The sequence below is a fragment of the Panthera leo genome, chromosome C1, assembly GCF_018350215.1.
Source record: "Panthera leo isolate Ple1 chromosome C1, P.leo_Ple1_pat1.1, whole genome shotgun sequence".
In the NCBI taxonomy this organism is placed as follows: Eukaryota; Metazoa; Chordata; class Mammalia; order Carnivora; family Felidae; genus Panthera; species Panthera leo.
The window spans coordinates 161514356-161538175 of NC_056686.1; the positions used below are offsets into that span (position 1 = coordinate 161514356).

Sequence of the window (23820 nt, forward strand, 5' to 3'; positions counted from 1 at the left end):
ACTTGGGTTGCTTCCAGGTCGTGGCTATTGCAAATAAACACAGGGGTGTATATGTCTTTTCAAGTTAGTGTTTTCATTTTCCCTGGGTAAATACCCAGGTAAAATACCCAGCCCTACAGTGGCTCTACCAATTTACATTCCCACCAACAATGCATGAGGTTCCTTTTTCTCTACATCCTTGTCAATATTTGTTTCTTGTCTTTTTGATTTTAGCCAATTTGATACGCATGAGGTGATATCTCATTGTCGTTTTGATTTGCATTTCCCTGACTAATGATGTTGAGCGTCTTTCCATGTATCTATTGGCCATGTGTATGTCTTCTTTAGAAAAATGTCTATTCAGGTCCTCTGCCCATTTTTTAATTGGATTTTTTTTTGTATTGAGCTGTATAAATTCTTTATATATTTTGAATATTAACCCCTTATCAGATATATCATTTGCAAATATATCCTCCCATTCATAGGTTGTCCCTTTGTTTTGTTGATGGTTTCCTTAGCTGTGCAAAAAGCCTTTTATTTTGGTGTAGACCCAATAGCTTATTTTTCCTCTTGTTTCCTTTGCCTGAGGAGACAGCTAGAAAAATGTTTCTACAGCCCATGTTAAAGAAATTACTGTCTGTTTTCTTCTAGGAGTTTTATGGTGTAAGAAAGTGGTCTAGTTTCATTCCTTTGCATGTAGCTATTTTCCCAGAACCATTTATTGAAGAGACTATCTTTTACCCATTGTATATTCCTGCCTCCTTTGTTATAGATTAATTGACCATATAATTTACTTATTTATTTTTATTTCCTTTATTTCCAATCTTCTAGCTGGTATGGGTTTCTGTGCAATTTTCACTAGAATACAACTAACCAAAAAAACAAAAAAAAAAAACCACAAACCTGTATTTTTTGTTCCATGAAAAGTATGCTATAAATGCAATAAAATGTTCCATACGTTTTCTCATGAGCTCGAGATAAAAGATGTCTTTAAAATGTTTAACAAGGTTTCTCACTTTATACTTCTCAAAGTAAATAGGTAAATGTTTGCATTCCAAGGTTGTTATGAGGACTAATTCAAATAAGAGAACCTATTATGTTAGTGCCCCAAAGTCTAGCATATAACACATGCTCAACAAATGGTAGTTACTATTTTGTCCAAGACTTGGTTGTATGTATACATACGTACACATATAATGTTCTTTCCATTACACTGCTATATACAAATACAGAATTTAAATAGAGTATTATACAAATTATCTATTTGTACTTCATCTAGTAAGAGATACACACATGTACAATTCCCTACTCCAAGGTCTCAAAATTCCTTACTCCTTGAAAATGCAAGGAAATACATCACTATATGGCTAAAAACACACAAAACAACCAAGTGGTAGAAGAAAGTACTTGTCTTAAAAAATGATTGATAATATGTTATTTTCTATGTAAAAATATATTAACCACTTTACTGTCCCTATAAATGGCTATTAAATTGCTACATGTTTGGAATATGGTTTTCAATGATAAGTTCAAGAAAATAAACATACAGTTTAGGTAACAATTTTTACATTACCTTCAGTCGGCATTCTCTAATCAGGTTATAGTGAGTGAATCTTTAGTCTCAAATTTCAGTGTGTTAACTGTTTAAGACCAACAAAACCTTATCTAAATGAAATTTACAGTGATAGGAAATGTAGCATTTATGACCTATTGCTCAGGCCTGGTCTACCTTTCCCACCACCAATGGCCCAAAGCTGAGATACCATGGCATAGTATAGTAAAGATCATGAGCTCTGGAGATAAACTGCTTAGGTTTGAATCTTGGCATCACTGACTGGCTATGCAAAGCCAAGTTCCTCAATCTCTCTATACTTGTTTTGCCTTCCTTAAAATAACAATGGTACCTATTTCATAAGGTTTTGGGAAGTCTTAAATGTAACTGGCATATAGTTAGGGATTCAGTAAGTACTGGCCTGATGACGACTACAATTAATACAACATTTTAGGCATAGGAATTTGTCTTTATTCTAATTCATGATATTCTTTCACTTCCCTTTTCATTTACACATCAACTCCAGACAAAAGAAAAATGGCACAAGTTAAAAGGCAACAATTTTAAATATAAATTATGTATGAAAACTACTGGTGACCTTCACATTTCAGACATCCAGATATGCTCTTTGGGAAAAATCTTTTGAAACATCATTTAAAACAAGAAAAAAGCAAAAAAATGATTACCAATAGACAGATATTTTTCTTTTAAATATCAAATGGACTAAACCCAAAGATGTTTTCCACAGATTATACAGTTCTTTTTAAAAGAATTTCTAAGGAAAATGCTGATATTCATCCAGGAATACTGACAACTACTCCTTGATCTTAATGACAAATACTACAAGTACTGAAAAGGTACCTTAATATCTTTATTAATGGAAACACTAATCTCATTTACCTCTCAGCTAACTTAACCCATTCCTTTTTTGTTTTGTTTTGTTTTGTTTTTAATGTTTATTTATATCTGAAGGAGAGAGATGCAGGGCATGAGTGGGGAGGGGCAGAGAGAGAGGGGAGACACAGAATCCAAAGCAGGCTCTGTCAGCACAGAGCCTGACGTGAGGCTTGAACTCACAAATCATGAGATCATGACCTGGGTCATGAGTCAGACACCCAGCTGACTGAGTCACGCAGGCGCTCCTAACTTAACCCATTCCTAACCTAAAATGCGGATCTCTTAATCCTATGATGAAATGTTTCATTTTAGTGAAAATTCAATTCAAGGCCAAAATAGCACAGTGTTGTGTGGGCCAGGTTGGGATTTGTCTGTAGATCCAATGAACTAATGTAAATTAAAACACTGTAAAGTTTTGACCAATGTTAAGTTGCTATTTATTTTTTTTTTAAGATTTTATTTTTGAGGGGCGCCTGGGTGGCTCAGTCGGTTAGAGACTTCAGCTCAGGTCATGATATCACGGTCTGCGAGTTCGAGTCCTACATCCGAGAATCTGGAGCCTGCTTTGGATTCTGTGTCTCCCTTTCTCTGCCCTTCCTGGCTTGCGTGCTTTCTCTCTCTCTCTCTCTCTCTCTCTCTCAATCTCAAAGATAAATAAAAATAAATTTAAAAAATTAAAAAAAAAAAAAAAGATTTTATTTTTGAGTAATCTCTACCCCCAAACATGGGGCTTGAATTTATGACCCTGAGATCAAGAGCTGCATGCTCTATGGGGCGCCTGGGTGGCGCAGTCTGTTAAGCGTCCGACGTCAGCCAGGTCACGATCTCGCGGTCTGTGAGTTCGAGCCCCGCGTCAGGCTCTGGGCTGATGGCTCGGAGCCTGGAGCCTGTTTCCGATTCTGTGTCTCGCTCTCTCTCTGCCCCTCTCCCGTTCATGCTCTGTCTCTCTCTGTCCCAAAAAAAAAAAAAAAAAAAAAAAAAAAGAGCTGCATGCTCTACCAACTGAGCCAGCCAGGCACCCCAAGTTACTATTATTTTTAGTAAAGTTCAATCTGCTTCTTTGAGGTCATACATTGAGGGACTTTCAAAAGAAGTGTTTTGTGAACAGTAGCGTGGATTAGCAAGTTACTAGATAAGCATGAAAAAGGAAAGATGAAATTCAAAGTAAATCTATATATTCACAAGCATGACTTTAAATGCTGTTTAAAACCCTAAAATCTTTCTGGATTTTGAGAAATTAACTATCACAAACTAGAAAATAAATGATGGTAACTCTTAAAGCCCTGAATTCACTCTTACAACACATTTAGGATATGTTTAAAAAAATCTAATTGCAATGTATTTGAATAAGAATTTACAAAGTTCTTTTCAAGCAGTTGTTTTCAAATTTTACTTTTTCAGTGCTCTGTCATGCATGCCTTTGCTTTTGCTATTCCCTCTCCCCGGACTGAGTTTTCCTCAGATTCTCTCAGGGCACACTCCCTTACTTCAAAAAGGCCTTCCTTGGGGCGCCTGGGTGGCGCAGTCGGTTAAGCGTCCGACTTCAGCCAGGTCATGATCTCGCGGTCCGTGAGTTCGAGCCCCGCATCAGGCTCTGGGCTGATGATGGCTCGGAGCCTGGAGCCTGTTTCCGATTCTGTGTCTCCCTCTCTCTCTGCCCCTCCCCCGTTCATGCTCTGTCTCTCTCTGTCCCAAAAATAAATAAAAAACGTTGAAAAAAATAAAAAAAAAAACATATTATCAAAAAGGCCTTCCTTGACTACCCTAACTAAAGTGGCACCCTCTTACCCTGCTTTATTTTTATTCATTGTTTTAATCACCTCCTGACATTAAATATCTGTTCACTGGTTGTTTATCACCCCATTAGACTATAAGACTTAGGGGGGCAAAGTCTTTTTCTGCTTACCATCTAGAATGGTACATGACACACAGAAGGGCTCAATGATTATCTGCTTATAAAAGGAAAAAGAAAACATAGTAACCACCTCCTCAATGAGTTCACAGTCTTCATAAGAAACATAAATTTGAAATTTATATTAATGATCAGTTTTTATGAAATTAATTTCTCCCTTTTTAAAATGTATTTATTTTGAGAGAGACATAGAATACACATGAGCGAGGGAGGGGCAGAGAGAGGGGGAGAGAATCCCAAGCAGGTTCCATGCTATCAGTGCAGAGCCCGGCACAGGACTCGATCCCATGAACCCTGAGATCATGACCTGGGCTGAAATCAAGAGTCAGATGCTTAACCAACTGAGCCATGTAGGTGCACCAATTAATTTCTCTTATGAAAGCATTTAAAAGACTGAATGGAGGGGCGCCTGAGTGGCTCAGTCAGTTGAGCATCTGACTTCAGCTGAGGTCACGATCTCGCAGTCCGTGAGTTTGAGCCCCGCGTCAGGCTCTGGGCTGATGGCTCAGAGCCTGGAGCCTGCTTCCGATTCTGTGTCTCCCTATCTCTCTGTCCCTCCCCCGCTCATGCTCTGTCTCTCTCTGTCTCAAAAATAAATAAATGTTAAAAAAAAAATTTTAAAAATAAATAAATAAATAAAAGACTGAATGGATACCAGTGTACAGCCCCGAACTTTATAGACAGGGGTGTACTCAAAGTTCCTAAGTTCCTTATTTTGGAACATATTTTTAAGGAGAATTTAAAAACTGGAGGTACAAATGGTCACAGATACCAAAACATGTCTCATCGACACTGCACTATTTCTACTATGTTATGAATTAAGTAGGCTTCTGAGAGTACTTCATAATCTAATGTTTTGATGGAGAAATGTTTTCTAGGTCACATTAGAATAAGGAGACGCAACAGTCTGAGTAATGCAAGTAGCCTCAAATATAGATACGCCAATTCTACAAAGGGGTCTTATTTCTACTTTGTCCTTAATTCTAGCCAAAGTAATAGCTGCCCACGATGAGGAAAGATGGGAACATGGTGAGACCCAGAAAAGACTTATTTTCAAGGGGAAGAGATATGAAAGAGGGACAGAGTAGAAGACCAGGTCTTAACTCCAACCCAGCCAGAAAGCTGCTCATAAATTGGGTATTTGCAACCTCAGAAATGCTGTATATAGTTCCACAGTTAGAAAAATCCTACCATGACAAACCTATACATGAGGGCTGAGAAGGTTCTAGATACTTGAATAGGCATCTTTTCTTTGTGAATCTGTTAAATCTAATGCCTCAAAATCACAAAATTCTATCACTGGAAGGGAATCTTAGAGATGATCTTAATTCTTTAACTTTCACTGCCTCACCTCCAACACGCACACATACATATATTCAAAAATAGAGAAAATGAGATACAGGAGATCACAATGGAATTGTTCTGAAAGGCTTTTTAAATAATAAACACTGGGGCATGGGTGGCTCAGTTGGTTAAGCGTCTGACTCTTGGTTTCAGCTCATGTCATTATCTCGTGGTTTTGTGGGTTTGAGTCCCCAATGGGCTCTGCACTGGCAGCACAGAACCTGCTTGGGATTCTCTCTCTCCTCTCTTTCTCTCTGCTGACCCCCCCCCCCATCTCTGTCTCTCTCAAAAATAAGTTAATAAACTTAAAAAAAAGAATAAGCCCTTAAAAAAATGCTATTGTAACAATTCAACAATGATTTCATCTAATGGAAGCCAAGAAATAAAATCCTCTACTCTGCCAATGGTAAAGTCACAGGGCCCAATCTGAGGAGATGGGAGTGGAGTCATGGAAGATGGTGGTGATATCATGGGAGTTTTATCGCTATTGCACAACAGAGATGGTTCTCCACCGTTCATTTTGTTTTGGAGGACAACTCTATCAAAGCAAGGAATTAACAGCTATAAACATACGTATGATACATTTTATTCCTTTATCCATATCATGAAAAGAAAAGCCAAGGGAATATATTCAGAAGATACATTTAGAAGACTACACAAGTCCTTTTTCTATGATTGTATTCTATTTGAGTTATGGTAATTAAATTTGGGAAATACTGTTTATACAGACATATTTTATGTGAACATTCTGATGAATTATCTTCAATACATGAAAGACTAAGTAATTTGCTTGTGGTCAAAAGAGCAAGTTAGCAGCAAATAAGGACCACAACACTAATATTTCAAATTCTAAAGTAGCAGTATTCTTCCTTTTTTTTTAGTTTATTTTGAGAGAAAGAGCGCGTGTGAGCAATCACACACGGGCAGAGAAACAGAGAATCCCAAGCAGACTCCGCACTCTTAGCACGGAGCTCGACTTGGGGTTTGATTCAGTGAACTGTGAGATCATGACCTCAGCCAAAACCAAGAGTCAGATGCTCAACTGACTGAGCCACCCAGGCGCCCCTGCAGTATTCTTAATATACCAAAATACCTCATAATACACACTACCTACTTTACAAATAGACTATATGCTCCAAGTTTCTTAGAATTTATCTTCTTTACAGACACAATGTTATTAATGGTACTCAGGACTTTGGTCTAGTCTATTTAACTCATAATGTAGTAGCTGAACTACAACACTAACTCCAAAGGTAGATCTTATGACTGGGGAATACAAGAGAGAGTACAGGAATGAAGGGCCGAGAACATTATACTCTTTTCCTATTCTACACAAGCAGGATATTAGACAAAACACTGAAACTGCCCAAAAGGGCACCCTCTCCTTTCCTTCTCTATTGACTTCTCCCAGGAAAAACTGATGCAGATCCTATATACAGCATTTAGGTTCCATTCCAAACCCTTCCCAAGGCCCTGTTCTTTATCTCCTACCCCCAACAGTCCTAAAATTTCTGGGCTTTAAACTTCTCCACCTTTACCAACTACTACTAGTCAAAATTCCCATTTTATGAGTGTAGCTCATCACAACTCACAGCTTTGGAAACAAAATTTGATTTAGAGGTCCTTAAGCGCCAGGGCACAAATTTTTTTTAATAGTCCTTGAATTATTCACCAAAGTAAGTGGGGGTAGAGAGGCAGGGGAGTTGTTTTGTGTACATGAATCATTTGTAATTTGAAAAACACTGTATAAGTCAAACTTTGCCTTTCATTTCTGAGATTATGAATGTGTGTGTATGTAAGGGGAATATATATTTTAATTTCATATGAGAGAATCCTAGAGAATAATTGTTTGTTTTTACTTTGTATGGAAAACATTTTATTTGTTCCTTTTTTAAAAAAATTAATTATTTCTAGTTCACGTACAGTGTTATGTTTCAGTTGTACAATAGAGTGATTCAACAATTCCATACATTACATAGTGCTCATTGTGAGAAGTACACTCTTTAGTCCCTGTCACCTAATTCACCCATCCCTCTACAGACCTCCTCTCGGGTAAGAGAACACTTTTTCTTAAAAGAGCTTTAGTCTCTCGTAGCTAGAAACAATTTTGTGAAATGTTTTCCTACTATATGCAGTGAAATTCTTTAACTACTTTAAAAAAAGATAAATGCCCTGACATATTTGACAAGTTATATCACTCATAAATCAGTAAGTCAACAGATGGTGCTAATGAAAATAAAAATTGACCCTCCCAAAAGTATGACTTTCTCAGATTCAGTGAATCATTTTGCAAATAGAAATTATTGTCTATAAACAGTGTTGGGCAAAAAATGCAAATGAGCCAGGACAAATTCTTAAAATGCACAGTATGGTGGGTCAACAGCATTATACTCCTATAAAAAGATGTACTTTCTTCTATAATCATCTTTGAGGTGTTATTTGGTTTTGTTATGATAAAGCGCTTTAGATCACTTGATAAGAATATGAAATTGCTGAAAGAGCAACCAAAATCGTTTTAATGAAAACCAGAAAGAAATTCACAAGTATTATTACATGTACCTGTATGTACAAATGCTAAAGATCATCCCAAGTAAAAAGATTATTGAATGGGCAAAGATCCTTTTCCTCCCACTTCTTCTAGAGTTCTACCTCTTGTAATTAAAAATTTGTTTTGCTTTTAGTATATTCTTAACTCTCAAAATTCTGCATCAAGAAGTTATGAAATAATTCCACAAAATCCATTCACCAGAAATTATTTGAAATCCCAATTTGTAGAACATAGGATACTGTTTCAAAGCTTTATCACAATACAAATTAAAAAAGCAGATAGTTGAGAATCATCTAGTAGCAAAAACAAAAGACTAAAATGAAGAAGGGTTCTTTAAGACAATTTTTTAGATTCATTTATAACAAGTAAAATTAAGAATATTTTGTAGAGAAATTCACCAATTTGATCAATCCTGTATTAAAAAAATTTTTGCTTAGTTTAGACATCCAGAATACCCTTGACCTGCCCTATCACTCTTTCATCTCTGTCAAAGGAGCAAATTAAGCACTAGTCCTCATAAAGGAATCATCATTAAAAAAAGTATTTGATTTATGAAAACCATTACAAATTATCGCTCATAAAATTTAATTCAGCCCAAAACCCCCTCACATGTTAAAATAAACCTACTAGCATTACGTTGTGATTTCGAGTAGTTACCCAGAATAAGTAAAGTATCCTCATAGGCTTCACAGTGTTAGGTACTTCAAGATGAAGGAGACGTAACAACCCCCCAAAACTATATGAACCACAAGTGATAAAATATAGAAATTATAATCCCCCCAAAATGTTGCATGGATATGTCAGAGCTTTTCCTTTGCTAGACTAATGGATGATGAGAACATTTAAAAATTTTCCTTTGCCAGACTAGTGGATGATGAGAACAATTAAAAAACTCATACATGTGAGTCTTGCTTTATACAATAGGGTATGTTCCTGAAAACTTTATGTGAATTAAACCTAATTTCAAATCTACCTGAGAAGCTCTTAAACTCAAATGACTAATTTATTTCAGAATACTTATTCCCATTTTATCTATTTCAAGTAAATCAAATGTGTAACAATGTGATTTTTCCACAGTAGCATAAATTTCTATCTTCAATAAATAATCTTCTTAGAAACTGATGACTTCTTAGAATAATTTTACAGAAATAGTTTTATATTTATAGATCTACGTACATATGTATCCATGTATACATAGATAGGTATACAGACATACAAAATTATATGTAAAAAATGAACATACTTCCTTTTGCATGCATAGTTGCTGATACAGTACCTGTAATTCTCACACAAAGTTCAAGAAAATAAGAAAATGTTGGATATATTCTCCCCCTAATCAGGTACACAATGTATAGTATCGCCAAACTATTTTTAGTTGTTGTATACAAATTATGTGGAAAACAAACAAAAACAGAAAAGTGGGGATGAGGGAGCTGAGTCACAGAATAGTAAGAATTAATAAAACCTTTTTCTATTTAAAATTCATTTAGTGAAACTGACACACTGCCCTTTTTGACACAATCGCCTAAAAGACCGCATATATTTTGTCTACCTATCTCAAATCAATTCCAACACCCAGATTAATTGATTCATATAATATTAGTCAAAAGGTAATGTTTAGTGACCACAAGCCCACCAAGGCATATGTAAATATATGTTTATATGCACACATATGTACACCAGAAATTTGAATTTCTTAAATTTTTGCTATATTTTCCAGTTGAATATGAACACGTAGTATAGCAAGCAATAAAATGGAATGATCCTTTACCAATAGTTTTAAGAAAGACAGAGATAATAGAACACAAAAATAAAACACAATTGGAAGCTATGTAGGTATACAAGATACCTAAATTTAGTTTGCTCTACTGATTTCACAACTGGATGGCATATACTACTTACAGAGCAGCAAAGGTGCAAAGATTGAAATGTAAACCCCTAATTAAGGAATGGTTTGACAGTTCTGATGTCCTGTACCTGCCTGACACCATAACTCAGTAGGCAATCTCAAATGAAAATACTGCATAAAGTACAATCTTAGTTGTAAGTTACAAGTGATTGTGTTTAAAAAATGAAATCCTCAAGTGTTCAAAAATCACTGGCACCCACCAAAACAACAACTTCTACATAGTTTTACATTCAAAGAACAGCAATTTGTAATAATAAAAAAAGGTTTCTGTGGATTCCCCTTACAACATCTTGATTACTGTTATCTGATCATAACACAACTGTAACTAACCCGGCTGCCAAGTCAGCTTCTCTTCAAGGAGCTAGGTCTTAATCATAAATCAACAAAATGACTAATTCAACATTGTTTAAACCAGTGAGTAGAGGCCTGGAGCCATTCCAATTTTTACATCTTTCAAAAGGTCAATATACCTACTCAAAAACACAATAGACTTATCTTTCAAAGTGCTTTCTTCTTTTCTAGGATTGAGAAACAATGTTACCATTTAAATTTAAAGTGAACTAAAACCTTCATTACGTCTGAAATGGTGACCCACTAAAATATAGTTTCAGTCTTCCTCTTATGGCCCAAATCACAAATCCTTCCTCCTCCTCTTTCCTGATCATTTAAAATAGTTTTCTAGATCTAAAGACCCATAAAAATATTTATTCCTGCACCAGTCTTCATTTGCCACAGTAACATTACACAATAACCGTAAGAAACAAAACTTTTTCTTTTGCTAAAGGAGCAACTGATGCAAATGGAGCTTAGATATAAACACTCCCCCAAAACGGGATGCTAACACAAATTAAAAGGATTTAGTGGTTAAAATGTATCTTAACTATTTACATCTGCTTGCAGTGTTAGAAATGATGAAAACCCAGCGTTCATATCCTTCATAATAAAAATTTATTCTGTACTTTAATACAAAGGCTATGTTGCATAAACAGAGGATTTAAAGCTGTAGCAGAGTGGCTGAATGAAAGGAAAATGGCAATCTTTCTGGCTCCAGTAGATGCCATTCCCTATCACACAATGTTTCCCACTCATAAATACATGACAAATACTTCCTCAATCATTTTTTACGAGCAGGGATGCACAGGGGGTAGTCAATGGCTAGCTTGAGGGAAAATAGGAACAGCAGGCGGCAGAAACTGTACAGAAAATGGCTATGTGGTAAATTCTCTTCTGGAACATCACTCAGTTACCCAGTCTTTGATCTTTCAGCTACAATTACACTAACTTCCACAAGATCTGATCCCCCGCTCCCCACCAAACATACACACAACCCCAAACCAGATCATTAGTTATATATAAAATCTAAAATTTGGTTTTATAAATAGGATCACCCATACCTCTACATTTTTATAAATTAAAATTTGCTATTTAGACAAGAGTTTGCTTTCAATTGACTATAACCATATCATCATCACAACTGGTCTCACAAAAAACATGGGGTGTCTGGCGACAGCTAAATCACAGACTGGCGTCTCCCAAGCAGTCTGTCTACCATTAGGGTCTGGGAAATGGTATTTACTATACAATTAGAGCCAGGGAGTTCTACCTGTAATCATCCAAATACAGGTGTGAGAAGCCCCTTTGGGCAAGGAAACTGACTCATCCCTTTTCATGTAAACTTTGATGTCTGTATTGTTTCATGAAGCCTCAAGAAACCTTGCCATTCACACTACAATAAGATTTATTAACTGAGGTCAAGTAATAAATTTTAAAATTCCTTCCCAAAGGTAACAATTTTTAACACATTAATCATCAAATTTATAAGAATTTGGAACAAGACAGAACTGATTATTTTAAAGTTAATTATCTACTGGAGGGCAGTGACCAGGTAGAACTAAATTTTCATGTGAAGTTTATGCTTTCCAGAACACTACCAATAAAGAAGACAAATTCAGTTTCCTTTCTGGAACACAAAATGTCTTAAAGTAATATCAACAGGGCATTTTTAGTTGCAGTAATTTCACAGAATTTATTCTAATCATTTATTGGAGTTAACCATCTGACATTAATTATTGTTTTGGCTTCCAGTCTATGAATGTTTATTTTTCAGTTTAAAGCTTCTCACTCTTTGATATCATATGGAAATGAGAATTTTTAATGGAAAATTGAAACCATGTGCATCTAAGTACTTAATGAAGTACAGGGAAAAACCGACAATATATTTTAGGAGAACGCAGATATTCTGCTCTGGATAGTTTTGATTTGTTTGTATGACTTAATAGTACAAAGCACTGAGGGTCCAGTGAGGCGAGTCAAAGTGAGCGCAGTGCCGAATGTGTACATGCCCCATGTTACATGAATATAGGATGTTTTCAAGTTATTTGTGAATGAAGGAAACCCTGCACATTTGGGTTACATGTCCAAAATGGCAATCAACACATGAATGCATAGTTTTTACTTTTCTACACTTTAAGTATTTGGAACAGATACCTGATCTTCCTCTCTTCCCCCTAACCCCCGCCCGCTGCACACAGTTGTTTCCATTTAAAAAATTTTCTTAAAGCATTTAATCAGGATTTTAAAATTTACGCCCAGCTACAATCTCAAGTGGATATTTTAAAGCCACGTGTAATACCAACAGTTAGAAATTCCTAGTTTAAAAAATATTATTGTTCTATGCAAATTCTCATTTGGCAAAGGAAACAAACAATAATGTCTATTAAATTTAAACTTAATAAGTAAATACGCATGATTCAATATTGCCTAATTTAATTGTTGTTTTTTCTTAAGTTCTCTCAGTGTAGATCAATTAGGAGATTCATCGCAGAATGTAAATACCAAAGCTTTCTCATCCATTTTAAGCTTTTTAATAATAAGGAGAAAAATATTAAAATCTAACAGCAGTAAGTTCGTGTGTGTGTGTGTGTGTGTGTGTACGGATAGAGATATGATGTCTGAATATATCTAGGAGGAAAAACTTACCATTTGTTTTTCTTTCTAATGTAGTCTTTTTCAGAAAGATTAACCAAGTAGACCATTGGTTTTGAAGTCAGAAATAAGTGTTTATTCAACACTTCAATCTAAAGTGGGAGACAGAGAAAGAATCCTTTTAAAACGTTGAGCAAATATTGAGTAAGTCACTGAAAAACTTGAAAGTAAACTCTTTCTAAACAAGTAGCCATTTTCATTTTCATAATTCTTATTTGTAAAACACTGGCTGTTATGCAATATCAGAAGTAGGGAAAAAGAAAATAATAACAAGCCTGGGAATAAGCAATCATTGACAGAAATAAAGTTTAACTAGATATTAATAACAATAAAATATAAAATAATGACAACTCTAATTCATTCTCTAAGAAATCAAAGCCAAGGCAGTAAGAGGTGGCAAGATGTTTACAACTTACCTCTTTGTCATTCCAATCATGATAGAAGCGAACAGGTTTCTTTTGATCTATAACCCAGGATTTGACTTTGCACATTATATCCTATACAAGATTGAGAAGAAAGTAATTACAGGGCGGATACTAAACATTTAGTTACTAAATAGTAAAATTAAAAGTTTTCAAATCCTCAAAATAAAAAGTCAATTTTATATGACAGGGGAACTAAATCACACAGATCATTTGTTTTCAATACCTCATTAAAAATCCAAATACCAATGAAACAGTGTTGTAGCATTAACATTTGAATATATAAAATGTGGAATACTAGCACGATTAGTAACAGTCTTAGAAATTTCAAGACAATTCACATACACCAAAGATTATAAGAGTTAATAACATTTCAACATCACCTAGTGATGCCACTTGCAAGATAAACATGCTATTAGGAAATGGAGGGAGGGAGGAATACTAGGAAGAGACTGAATTATAATTTTTTCCTTAAAAAGGAAAACAAACAAAATAGACGAAATTGAGCCTATTATTGATGATCTACCCTCCAAAATATTAAATCAACTGACCAAAACCCTTCTAATTCTGAATTAATTTTTTGCCAACACCTTCTTCCTGCCCACTTCTCCGGTCCCCGCTCCAACACCGCCCCCCCACCCAACCTGCCAAAGCCTCCATTACACAATGGCAAGAGCCCTGCACTGGTGACCTCCAACCAGCTGCATTCACTTTCAGAACATCTCTCTCTGCTGGAAATCTAAAGGCCTTTTAGTTAGCAAGCTAGTGTGCATTCAGAAGGAGTAACTGCAGGAAGAGCCCAATGTGCTTTGTTTCTCTAGCCTTTCTTCACAGAAAGATTAATCATCTGTGAAATGGAAACGGCAAACAGCAAGTGACACAAACTGAACCCTTCAAGTCTTTCCTCATCAGTTTTGTGGTTCTGAATCTAAAAGCTGCGTGTGGCAAGGTTCTTCTTACAGGCAGGTGTTAATAAAAGGCTCCTGGGTCTGAAAGGTCAAACTTAGCTCTTCCAGAAGAAGTGCATTTGAGAGTCATCTGGTTTTTTGTTGTTGTTGTTAAAGATAATTTATGGATATGTTTTAAATATGCACTTCTCAAAATTTTATTGTAACACACAATTATTAGTAATAGAGTTCTTGGGTTCTCATCGATGTATTTACCATAAATCAGTTCTTTTTCTATAAATATCCACTTGTATAAATTACCTCAGTATTTAGTATACCTTCCTTCCAAATCTTGCTGTTACCAACAGGAAAAATAAGGAAAAAGCCCTATGTCCTTAGATCCTGATTTGAAACTCTCCAGGAAAAGGACTTCCCACAGATTTTAACAAGGAAGGGGCAAGCTGAAAACTTTTAATGAAATCTAACATGTTCTGCTTAAGAATAATCACTTTTACTCTTCTATAACTGAATTTCACTCATAAATGTTTAAAAGTGGCTAATGTAACACCATTTCCTACAAGGAGAAGATCAAAGTGCTATATTACAAATGCATTATGATTAAAAAAGCCCTGTGCAGCCTTGCTATTAACTGTTCTTTAAACCCTAAAAGGCTTCCCATAGATCTCACTTGGCACTGCATATACAACCTTTGACAAGTAATGTAGACCATTTTTATTCATTGCCTAAAATTGTAGGCAATTATGTGCGTCACACTGGCCACCTGCAAATTCTGAATGCCTGCTCCAGTTGTCAGTGCAAAAAACTAATGTCGGAGGGGATTAATCTAGGGGGAGAGAGTCCTCTTTAATGGCTCCAGCAGGTGAAATGGCCCAGCTGGTTACTATGATGAGTGGCCAGAACAGCTTATGTAGAGACATGCAACAAGATTATACAAAAGGAGGAAACAGTGGTACCATCTTATATTTGGTTCCATTAGTTTTTTCAATTAAAGAAAGAAAAGAGAATAGACAAAAGAAAGCCAGACCAAAAATAAGGAAGGAAATTAAATTTTAATCATATAAAAAGTATAACATACTTTTGTAACTGTAAACACTTTTATAAAACCAAAGGGCCTCAATAAATGCTCATCACTAGTGAAGGAATTTGAGTATTTCTTTTTCATCTTAAATTAACTACATAATCACTGCAGACATAGAAATGTTATCAAAAAATCTTCTGGCATGAATCTTCCCCCTCACATCAACACATTAAACTACAAATTAGAAACACTCAAATTTTAGTCAAAGAGAATTAACTCATAATTAAAGTTCTCAAACAGTATATTCATCAAAGCCACATTCAAAACTTTTTTTTTTTTTTTTTTGACATGGGGCTCGATCTCATGACCATGAAATCATGACCTGAGCCAAAATCAAGAGTCAGATGCTTAACCAACTGAGCCACCCAGGCACCCCCACTTTCAAATCTTTCAAAAAATATATTATAGATTATAACCAAATGTTTGACAAGTTGAATTTTTAAATTTAAAATATTTTATTTTGTACTAGTACTCTCTATATTATCGCCATAGAAGATTTAACAGCCAAGAAAAGATACCTTAGATTATTAAAAGGTGCCAGTTTACTTAAGACAAATAAAAAAGGTCACTCAGATAAGATTATTTTACATAAATGACCATTATACGGTATAGTTGTAATGTGTTTTTCTTACATAAAAATTAATTTTAATTTTAGCAAAAAACTAAAAGGTGTTTTATGTTCCTTATCTGAAAAAACTCTAATCAGATTAAAGAAAACATTTGGACTTATTTGTATATAATACTTAATGAACTAAATTTTTATGCTTTATATAAACACATATATTAATAATTATGATTAGAATAATAAAAGGTTCTAGTTAATTGACTATGGCTAACTGAGAAAATAATACACATTTAACCTACTTTTAACAATTTGGAATACAATCAAAACATAAAAACACCTTAATGCTTGAGGCATCAGAAGTTACGTTAACGTTAGGATTTCATAATTTCTTTAGTAACATCATTATGTAGAAATTCAGATGTGGGAGGATAACTTTTGTTTTGATAACTTTAACAAAGTCCTCACTTTCAAAAACCTATATACATAATGAAGGCTATGCAAAAATTCCTGGATATTTGAACTTTTTGGTTATATTGTAGTGATGTGAGTACACTAATTGGAGAGGTAAGAGCTTAATGCTTAAATGTGAAAATAAGCCCTAGATCTACCATTTACCAGCTCTGTGATCTATTATTTTATTAATAAATCATAGATGATGACACTATCTACTCCTGGGGGTTGTTGTGAAGATCAAGTGAGATAATGCATATAAGGTGTTTCAGTCCTTAGCACAGAGTTAAAATTTCAGTAAATGTGATCTGTTGCCATTGTTATTATGATTGTTGAAAGATTAAATACCAGTCATCATTAGTCCTTTTCTTCAAATTTCTTAAGTTTTACCAACAATAGTGTCTTTCTTAGTGAAATTTCAATTCAGGCTTCTAGTCTTAACATTCTACAAGAACTAGTTTTTACTAAACAATGATCTTTTAACTGCAAAGAAAATCCAAATTCACCTTGAAATCCTCACTCATCTGCTTTGACTCTTCTTTCTACTAGTCTCATATTTGACTTAAGAAATGCTCTATTTTTTTGATGTATTTTATAATTTTTGTTAACAGCAGTTGTAATGTATGTAGGCTCAGGGAGAACGTGTGACTTGTCTATATTCCCACAGCTAGTAAGTGGCAGAACTAAGATTCAAATTCAGGTCTAAGTGACTCGAAAATTCACGTGCTGTCCAATCACACTGCCTATTTATCTTCCTTATTGTCTTTCTAATTGCTCCTTATTTAGCTTAGTTATTCCCAAGGTTGTTATTCTAAGTCTTCATCTCGGTCCAAGGTCATCAAGGAAATTTAGTATTCCTACTATTTGGGTATAATACCTGATTATCAATCCATGTATCACAAAAATATTTTTCTTTGCACACAATAACATAATTGACTTTCCAAGACTACATACAACATTTCTCTGTTTTGGTATTCTTCAGTTTCCACAGCAAGAATTATTAATCTGTGACCCATAAGTAGATTTCAGCGTTTCCCTAACACCCTGAAATTGTATGTAAAGTCCTATATTTATGTGCCTCTGAGGGATGACAGCACATATCTTTCAAATGCTTTTACAAGGGATTCATGATCCACGGATCCAAAACCATGGTTATGACTGACTCTGGCAATACTCAAATGCCCCCAAAATAGCCAATTAAGGAAATGTTTTAGGTCCATGGACTTCCAGACCTGAGGACCAGAGACACTAACTTAAAACTTGTTTCAGCCAGACTCTCACTCAAAATTCATCTACACTGATCAACAACATGCTGATAAAATTCCTAGCTACTATAATGTTTAACATAATTCTAGTTAAAATTATAACAGGGATGTTGGAGAATGTTACAGATTGAATATATCATTATTCTAAAAGAATGAACTGTTTGAGCGTAAAAAATATTTAGAGAGAAAAATATGTGACTTACCTTACTATGTAGTAAACCATAAAGCTACAGTAATTAGAATAGTGTGATACTAGCACAAAAAGAGAGGTACAGATTAGGAACAACATAAAAACCCATTAACTGGAGGTTTGCTAATAAATTATGGGACATTAATATAACAGAACAGTTTTTATCCATGAAGACAAGACCTATCTGCACGTACATTTGCATGGGAAAATGTCCAAAATGAATTCCTAAGTGATAAAAGCAGACTCACAACAATGAAATAAAGTTAAGAATATGGATTTTGTGGGGGCGCTTAGTCGGTTAAGCATCCGACTTCAGCTCAGGTCATGATCTTACGGCCCATGGGTTCGAGCCCCACATCAGGCTCTGTGCTGACAGCTCAGAGCCTGGAGCCTGCTTCAGATTCTGTGTTTCCCTCTCTCTCTGCCCCTCCTCCACTCGTACTCTATCTCCATTTCAAAATAATAAATAAACATTAAAAAAGTAAAAAAATAAGGAGTATGGATTTTGTCATCAAAAAGATCTGGGCTTGAGTTCTGGCTCTGCCACTTTCTACCTGTGAAACTTTGGGACAGTTAACATCTCTAATTTTTGTTTTGGTAAAATTGATGTAACTCCAATTCAACATATGGTGATCATGAGGATTAAATGAGAAAATACACGCAAAGTTACTACCACAGCTCCAGGCACATAGTAAATACTCAAAAGGTATTTGGTGTTATCGTTTATGGCAGAATGCATCATGTGATTCCGCTTGTGGTTTTGAAACTATATAGAATATAAATATACCCAAATAATGAAACTAGGCAGATGCCATACCAAATTGTTAGCAACAGAAATTTCTACAAGATTGGATTCCAGAGAGACTTTCCCTTTGTGCCTTCTTTTTTAAAACTACAATGCTGTTTTATTTCTTTCTAACCAAAAACACATCATCTTTATAGGAAAAAATATATATTTACAGTGTGAGGGGGAAGGGAGGACTTCTCCTATTCTCTGCTCACCATCTGTAACCCTAAAATTTGATGACTAAATAGATAAGACCTGGCAGTTTATCAAGGTGACTCACTCTTATTCTGTAATAATTATAGCTTCCAAGTCAGATGCTTGTCTCTAGCCAAATCCACTACCCCAGTACCTGATGCTGACACCCAGATGAGCTGATCTGTGCTGGTTAGGTGGCTTTAACTTAAAACACAGCCAACAATGCACTCACCAAAAGAAAGGGGACCAGGACTTCTGCTCAAAATAGTCTGGCTACGAGTCCACCAATATACCTTGTTCTTGCTCCAACACAGAGTACCTCCTTTTAAATATTCCAAATTGAGGAAAGACCAATCTATGTTTTCTCTAATGAAACAGACAGACCTCCATTGTACATTCTAACATGACATTTAGGATCTGCCTGAATCAGAATATTAAACATTTGTTGCTCTATTAGATGAATACTGCTGTTTATGGAGACCGGAGTACTGAACCTTGACTACCATCTTTCTACATACTTCAGGGACTAAAATTCCAGAAAGGAATCAACAAAGGACCAAACTGTAGGACAACTAACTGGCAGCAATGTTCTGCATGGGTGTGGGTGTAGTGTAAGAAGGATATCATCCAAAAATCAAAATAATAGGTTAATTCTAGCAATAATCTGGGTAGAATGTATGTTGGCAGTTGTGGGTTTTCCGTTGTGTGATTCACTGAAGTAAACAGTGAGAACTTAACATAGCAAAGCTCTTGGCTTCTTGGCCATAAAGTCAGTGGCAAACACCCAATTCATTCATGAGGTATAGATTTCAAGAGGATTTGAACATTACCAAAAAGAAGAAGGCAACAATCCTGTACGATTCCTGTAAATAAGTCTGAATGGATTTCATCATGTTCAGGGAAGGATGGGGGCAGGAGTGGAAGAAGTCCACAAATTTGATTTTAATAAAAAGGCTACTGAATGAAGAATGTTATAAAGGAAAAAGGAAATGATCATGCACATGCACACACACACACACCCTCTTAGTGAATTATCTGGCATACTTGGCAGAATTAAAAAAGATATAGATATATGCAAAAAAGATTCTGTTTCTATGAAACAGAAGCATGAGGCCATAAAGACAGAACAGGGTAATGTCAGAAAAAAATGGATGAAATGTCAAGAGAGTTGACAAACTAAGAAAAATTTGTAGAAACCAAACCAATGCAGAAAGTAGGAAATAGAGGTAGGAAAATAAAGACCCAAAATGAAAATTCAACTGATACAAGGCAGAAGGTAATCATTGGTTTGAATGTCAAACTTGAGAAGGTGTACCCTGAGTATCAAATATACACAGTATAAACTATGTAAGCGTATAGCTTGATGAAGTATCACAGAATGAACACATACTTTGATCAATATATAGAATATTATTAGTAATGCAGTCACAATGTTCCACTCCTCTCCGGGGACAATCACAATCCTGGCTTCTCTGTATAACAAAGTAGCCCGTTATTGAAATTTATAGAAATGGAATCATATAATATGTATTATTTTGCATCCAGCTTCTTTTGTTCAACATAGTGAGATTCATCCATGTTGTCAGATGTAGCAGTAGTATGTTTTTTCTTTGTCACATAATAATCCCCTGTAGGAATATTCCACAGTATCTTTATACATTCCACGGTTGATGGACATGTATTGTTTATACTTTAAAGCTATTATGAATAAAGCTGCCATAAGCATTCTTGTACATGGAGTTTGGTAAATCTGTGCATGCATTTCTCTTGAGTATATACCTAAGCCTGGAGGAGTTCTGTCATAGTTCATACATTCACCCAAATTTAGTATATGTTGCCAGTCAGTTTTTCTTTCCAATACTTGGTACTGTCAGTGTTCTTAATGTATGGGGTAGTCTGAACTTGCATTTCCCTAATCATTAATGGAGGATTTCTTCCTTCATGAAATACGTGTTCAAATCTTTTGTCCATTTTTCTATTGGGGTGTCTTTTCCTTATTTATCTGTAGTTCTCTGCATATTCTATAGACAAATTCTTTGTTAGATGCTGCAAATATCTTCTTCCACTCTGTAGCTTATCTCTCCTTTCTCTTGTTTAACAGAAGTCTTAATTTTATTTATTTATTTATTTATTTATTTATTTATTTATTTATTTATTTATTGAGAAAGAACATGCGTGTGTTGGGGAGAGGGTCAAAGGCAGGGAGAGAGAATCTTAAGCAGCTTCCACAATCAGCACAGAGCCTGACACAGGGCTCGATATCACAACTCCAAGATCATGACCTGAGTCAAAATCAAGAGTCATATGCTTAACCGACTGAGCCACACAGCACACCAACAGAAGTTTTAATTTTAATGTCCAATTTTAAAATCCTTTCCTTTATGATTACTGATTTTTGTGTCTTGTTTAAAAATATTTGTGTATTACAAGGTCATGAAAATATTTTATGCTGTATAATAGATGCTTTATTCCATATGAGTTTCACTTTTTACGCTATGTAAACTTTTTTTTTTTTTTGCATAGGGTGAGGTGGCTGAGGATTTATTTCCTCTCCCACGAGGATACACAACTGACCCAATGCCATTTCTTGAGAAAAGCATTCCTTTTTGTTGCTCTGCAGTACCATCTTCACCACAAAACAAATTGTATTTGTGGCTGTACAGCCACTGTTCCGTGGTCAATTTGTCTGTCCTTGACTTTCTTAATCACTGCAGATTCAGAATAGTCTTGATATAAGATTCATGTGTACCATATCCTCTCTGTTTTTCTTTGAGACCATCTTGACTATTTTGGGACCTTTGCATTTCTAGCTAAGATGCATATCTTTTTTTTTTTTTTTTTAATTTTTTTTTTTAATGTTTATTTATTTTTGAGACAGAGAGAGACAGAGCATGAACGGGGGAGGGGGAGAGAGAGAGGGAGACACAGAATCGGAAGCAGGCTCCAGGCTCTGAGCCATCAGCCCAGAGCCCGACGCGGGGCTCGAACCCACGGACCGCAAGATCGTGACCTGAGCTGAAGTCGGACGCTCAACCAACTGAGCCACCCAGGAGCCCCTAAGATGCATATCTTGTAAGCAGCGTAGAGGTAGACTTTTAAAATCCAATCTGACATTTCTTTGTCCTATTTAATTTTTAAAAAATTTTGTTGAGGTGAAATTCACATAAACTCACATAAATAAAAAATTAATTATTTTAAAGTAATTTTGTACTAAAAACTTGGTATATTCACAATGTTACAGAACTATCACCTCTATCTACTTCCAAAACATTTCTATCACACTAAAATAAAATCCCATATTCACTGAGCAGTTTCGTCTCCACAGTCTCCCCAGTCTCTTAGCCCCTGGTAACCACCAATCTGCAGCTCTGACTCTATGAATTTACTCATTCTGGAGATTTTGCACAAATGGAATCATACAATATGTGACCATTATGTCTAGGTTCTTTCATTTAGCGTAAGGTTTCCAAGGTTGATCGACAGCTAGCATCAGTCATCATTTACTTTTTGGGTTTTTTTCCCTTTTTTCCTAAAATTCCAATATAGTTAAAACGTGCTGTATTAGTTTCAGGCGCACAAAACAGTGATCCAACAATTCCACACACCACCCAGTGCTCATCGTGACAAATGTACTCCTTAATCCCCATCACCTATTTCACCCAACTCTCCCCACCCACCTCCCCTCTGGTAACCATGTTTGTTCTCTATTGTTAAGAGTTTGTTTCTTGGGGCACTTGGGTGGCTCAGTCTGTTACGTGTCTGATTTCAGCTCAGGTCATGATCTTGCAGTTTGTGAGTTTGAGGCCTGGAGCCTACTTTGGATTCTGTGTCTCCCTCTCTCTTTGCCCCTCCCCTGCTTGTGCTCTCGCTCAAAAATAAATAAACATTAAGAAAATAATATATATTTTTAAAAAAAGAGTCTGTTTCATGGCTTGTCTCTCTCTGGTATTCATTTACTTCTTTTTTTTTTTTAATTTTTTTTATTTTTAGGTAATCTCTACACTCAATATGGGGCTCAAACTCACAGCCTTGAGATAAAGAGTTGCATGCCACACCAACTGAGCCAGCCAGGTGCCCCAATACTCATTTACTTTTGAAGGCTTAATAATACTCCACTGTATGTATATACCACAATTTGTTTAAACACTCATCCCCTAAACACTCATATCCGATGGACATTTGGGCTGTTTTCCACATTCTGGCTATTGTGCATAGCACGGCTATGAATATGCACGTACATATATTTCTTAACTACTCGGTCATATGGTAATTCTATGTTTAACTAAGTTTAACTCTTTGAGGAACCACCAAATTGTCTTTTAATTGGAGTATTACTCTACTCTTTTACTCTATTATTGCCTCTTCCCACTGATTGTGTTATTATTGTCATGTATTTTAACTGTATCTATATATTAAAATCATAAGACATTTTCTTTTCATTTTGAAATAATTTTAAACTTAAAGCTACAAGAATAATAGAGAAATATCTATACATCCAAATTCATTAATGTATTATCTTGCCACATTTGTTTTATCCTTTCACTGTCTGTATATATGTATATGTGTACATATACAAGAAAACATAGGCATATCATTATATCTACATATTACATATTGCCAGAATTCAGTGATGGACTAGATATGTGAAAGGATGTAAAGAGACTGTGTCAGAGATGAACAGGTTTCTGGTTTGCATAATCTAACAGTAGTACATTTCACTGAAATCAAAAATACTGGAGAATCAGATTTGAGGGAGGGTACCCTTGAGTTCAATTTCAGGTGTGCTAACTCTGAGATATCTTTGAGCTATCCATAAGATGTTAAGTCAGGAACT

General features: G+C 35.3%; 1 protein-coding gene across 2 annotated transcripts in view; it reads right to left on the reverse strand.

The window, feature by feature from the left end:
• OLA1 (Obg like ATPase 1) overlaps positions 1-23820 on the reverse strand; it is a 171196-nt gene that overhangs the window by 31977 nt on the left and 115399 nt on the right. For both annotated transcript variants that reach the window (XM_042949169.1, XM_042949168.1), the window contains 2 exons: positions 13543-13623; positions 13121-13218 (listed from right to left, as the gene is read on the reverse strand). In XM_042949169.1, the coding sequence (XP_042805103.1) occupies positions 13121-13218; positions 13543-13623 (179 nt within the window). The remainder of the gene's footprint in view (positions 1-13120; positions 13219-13542; positions 13624-23820) is intronic.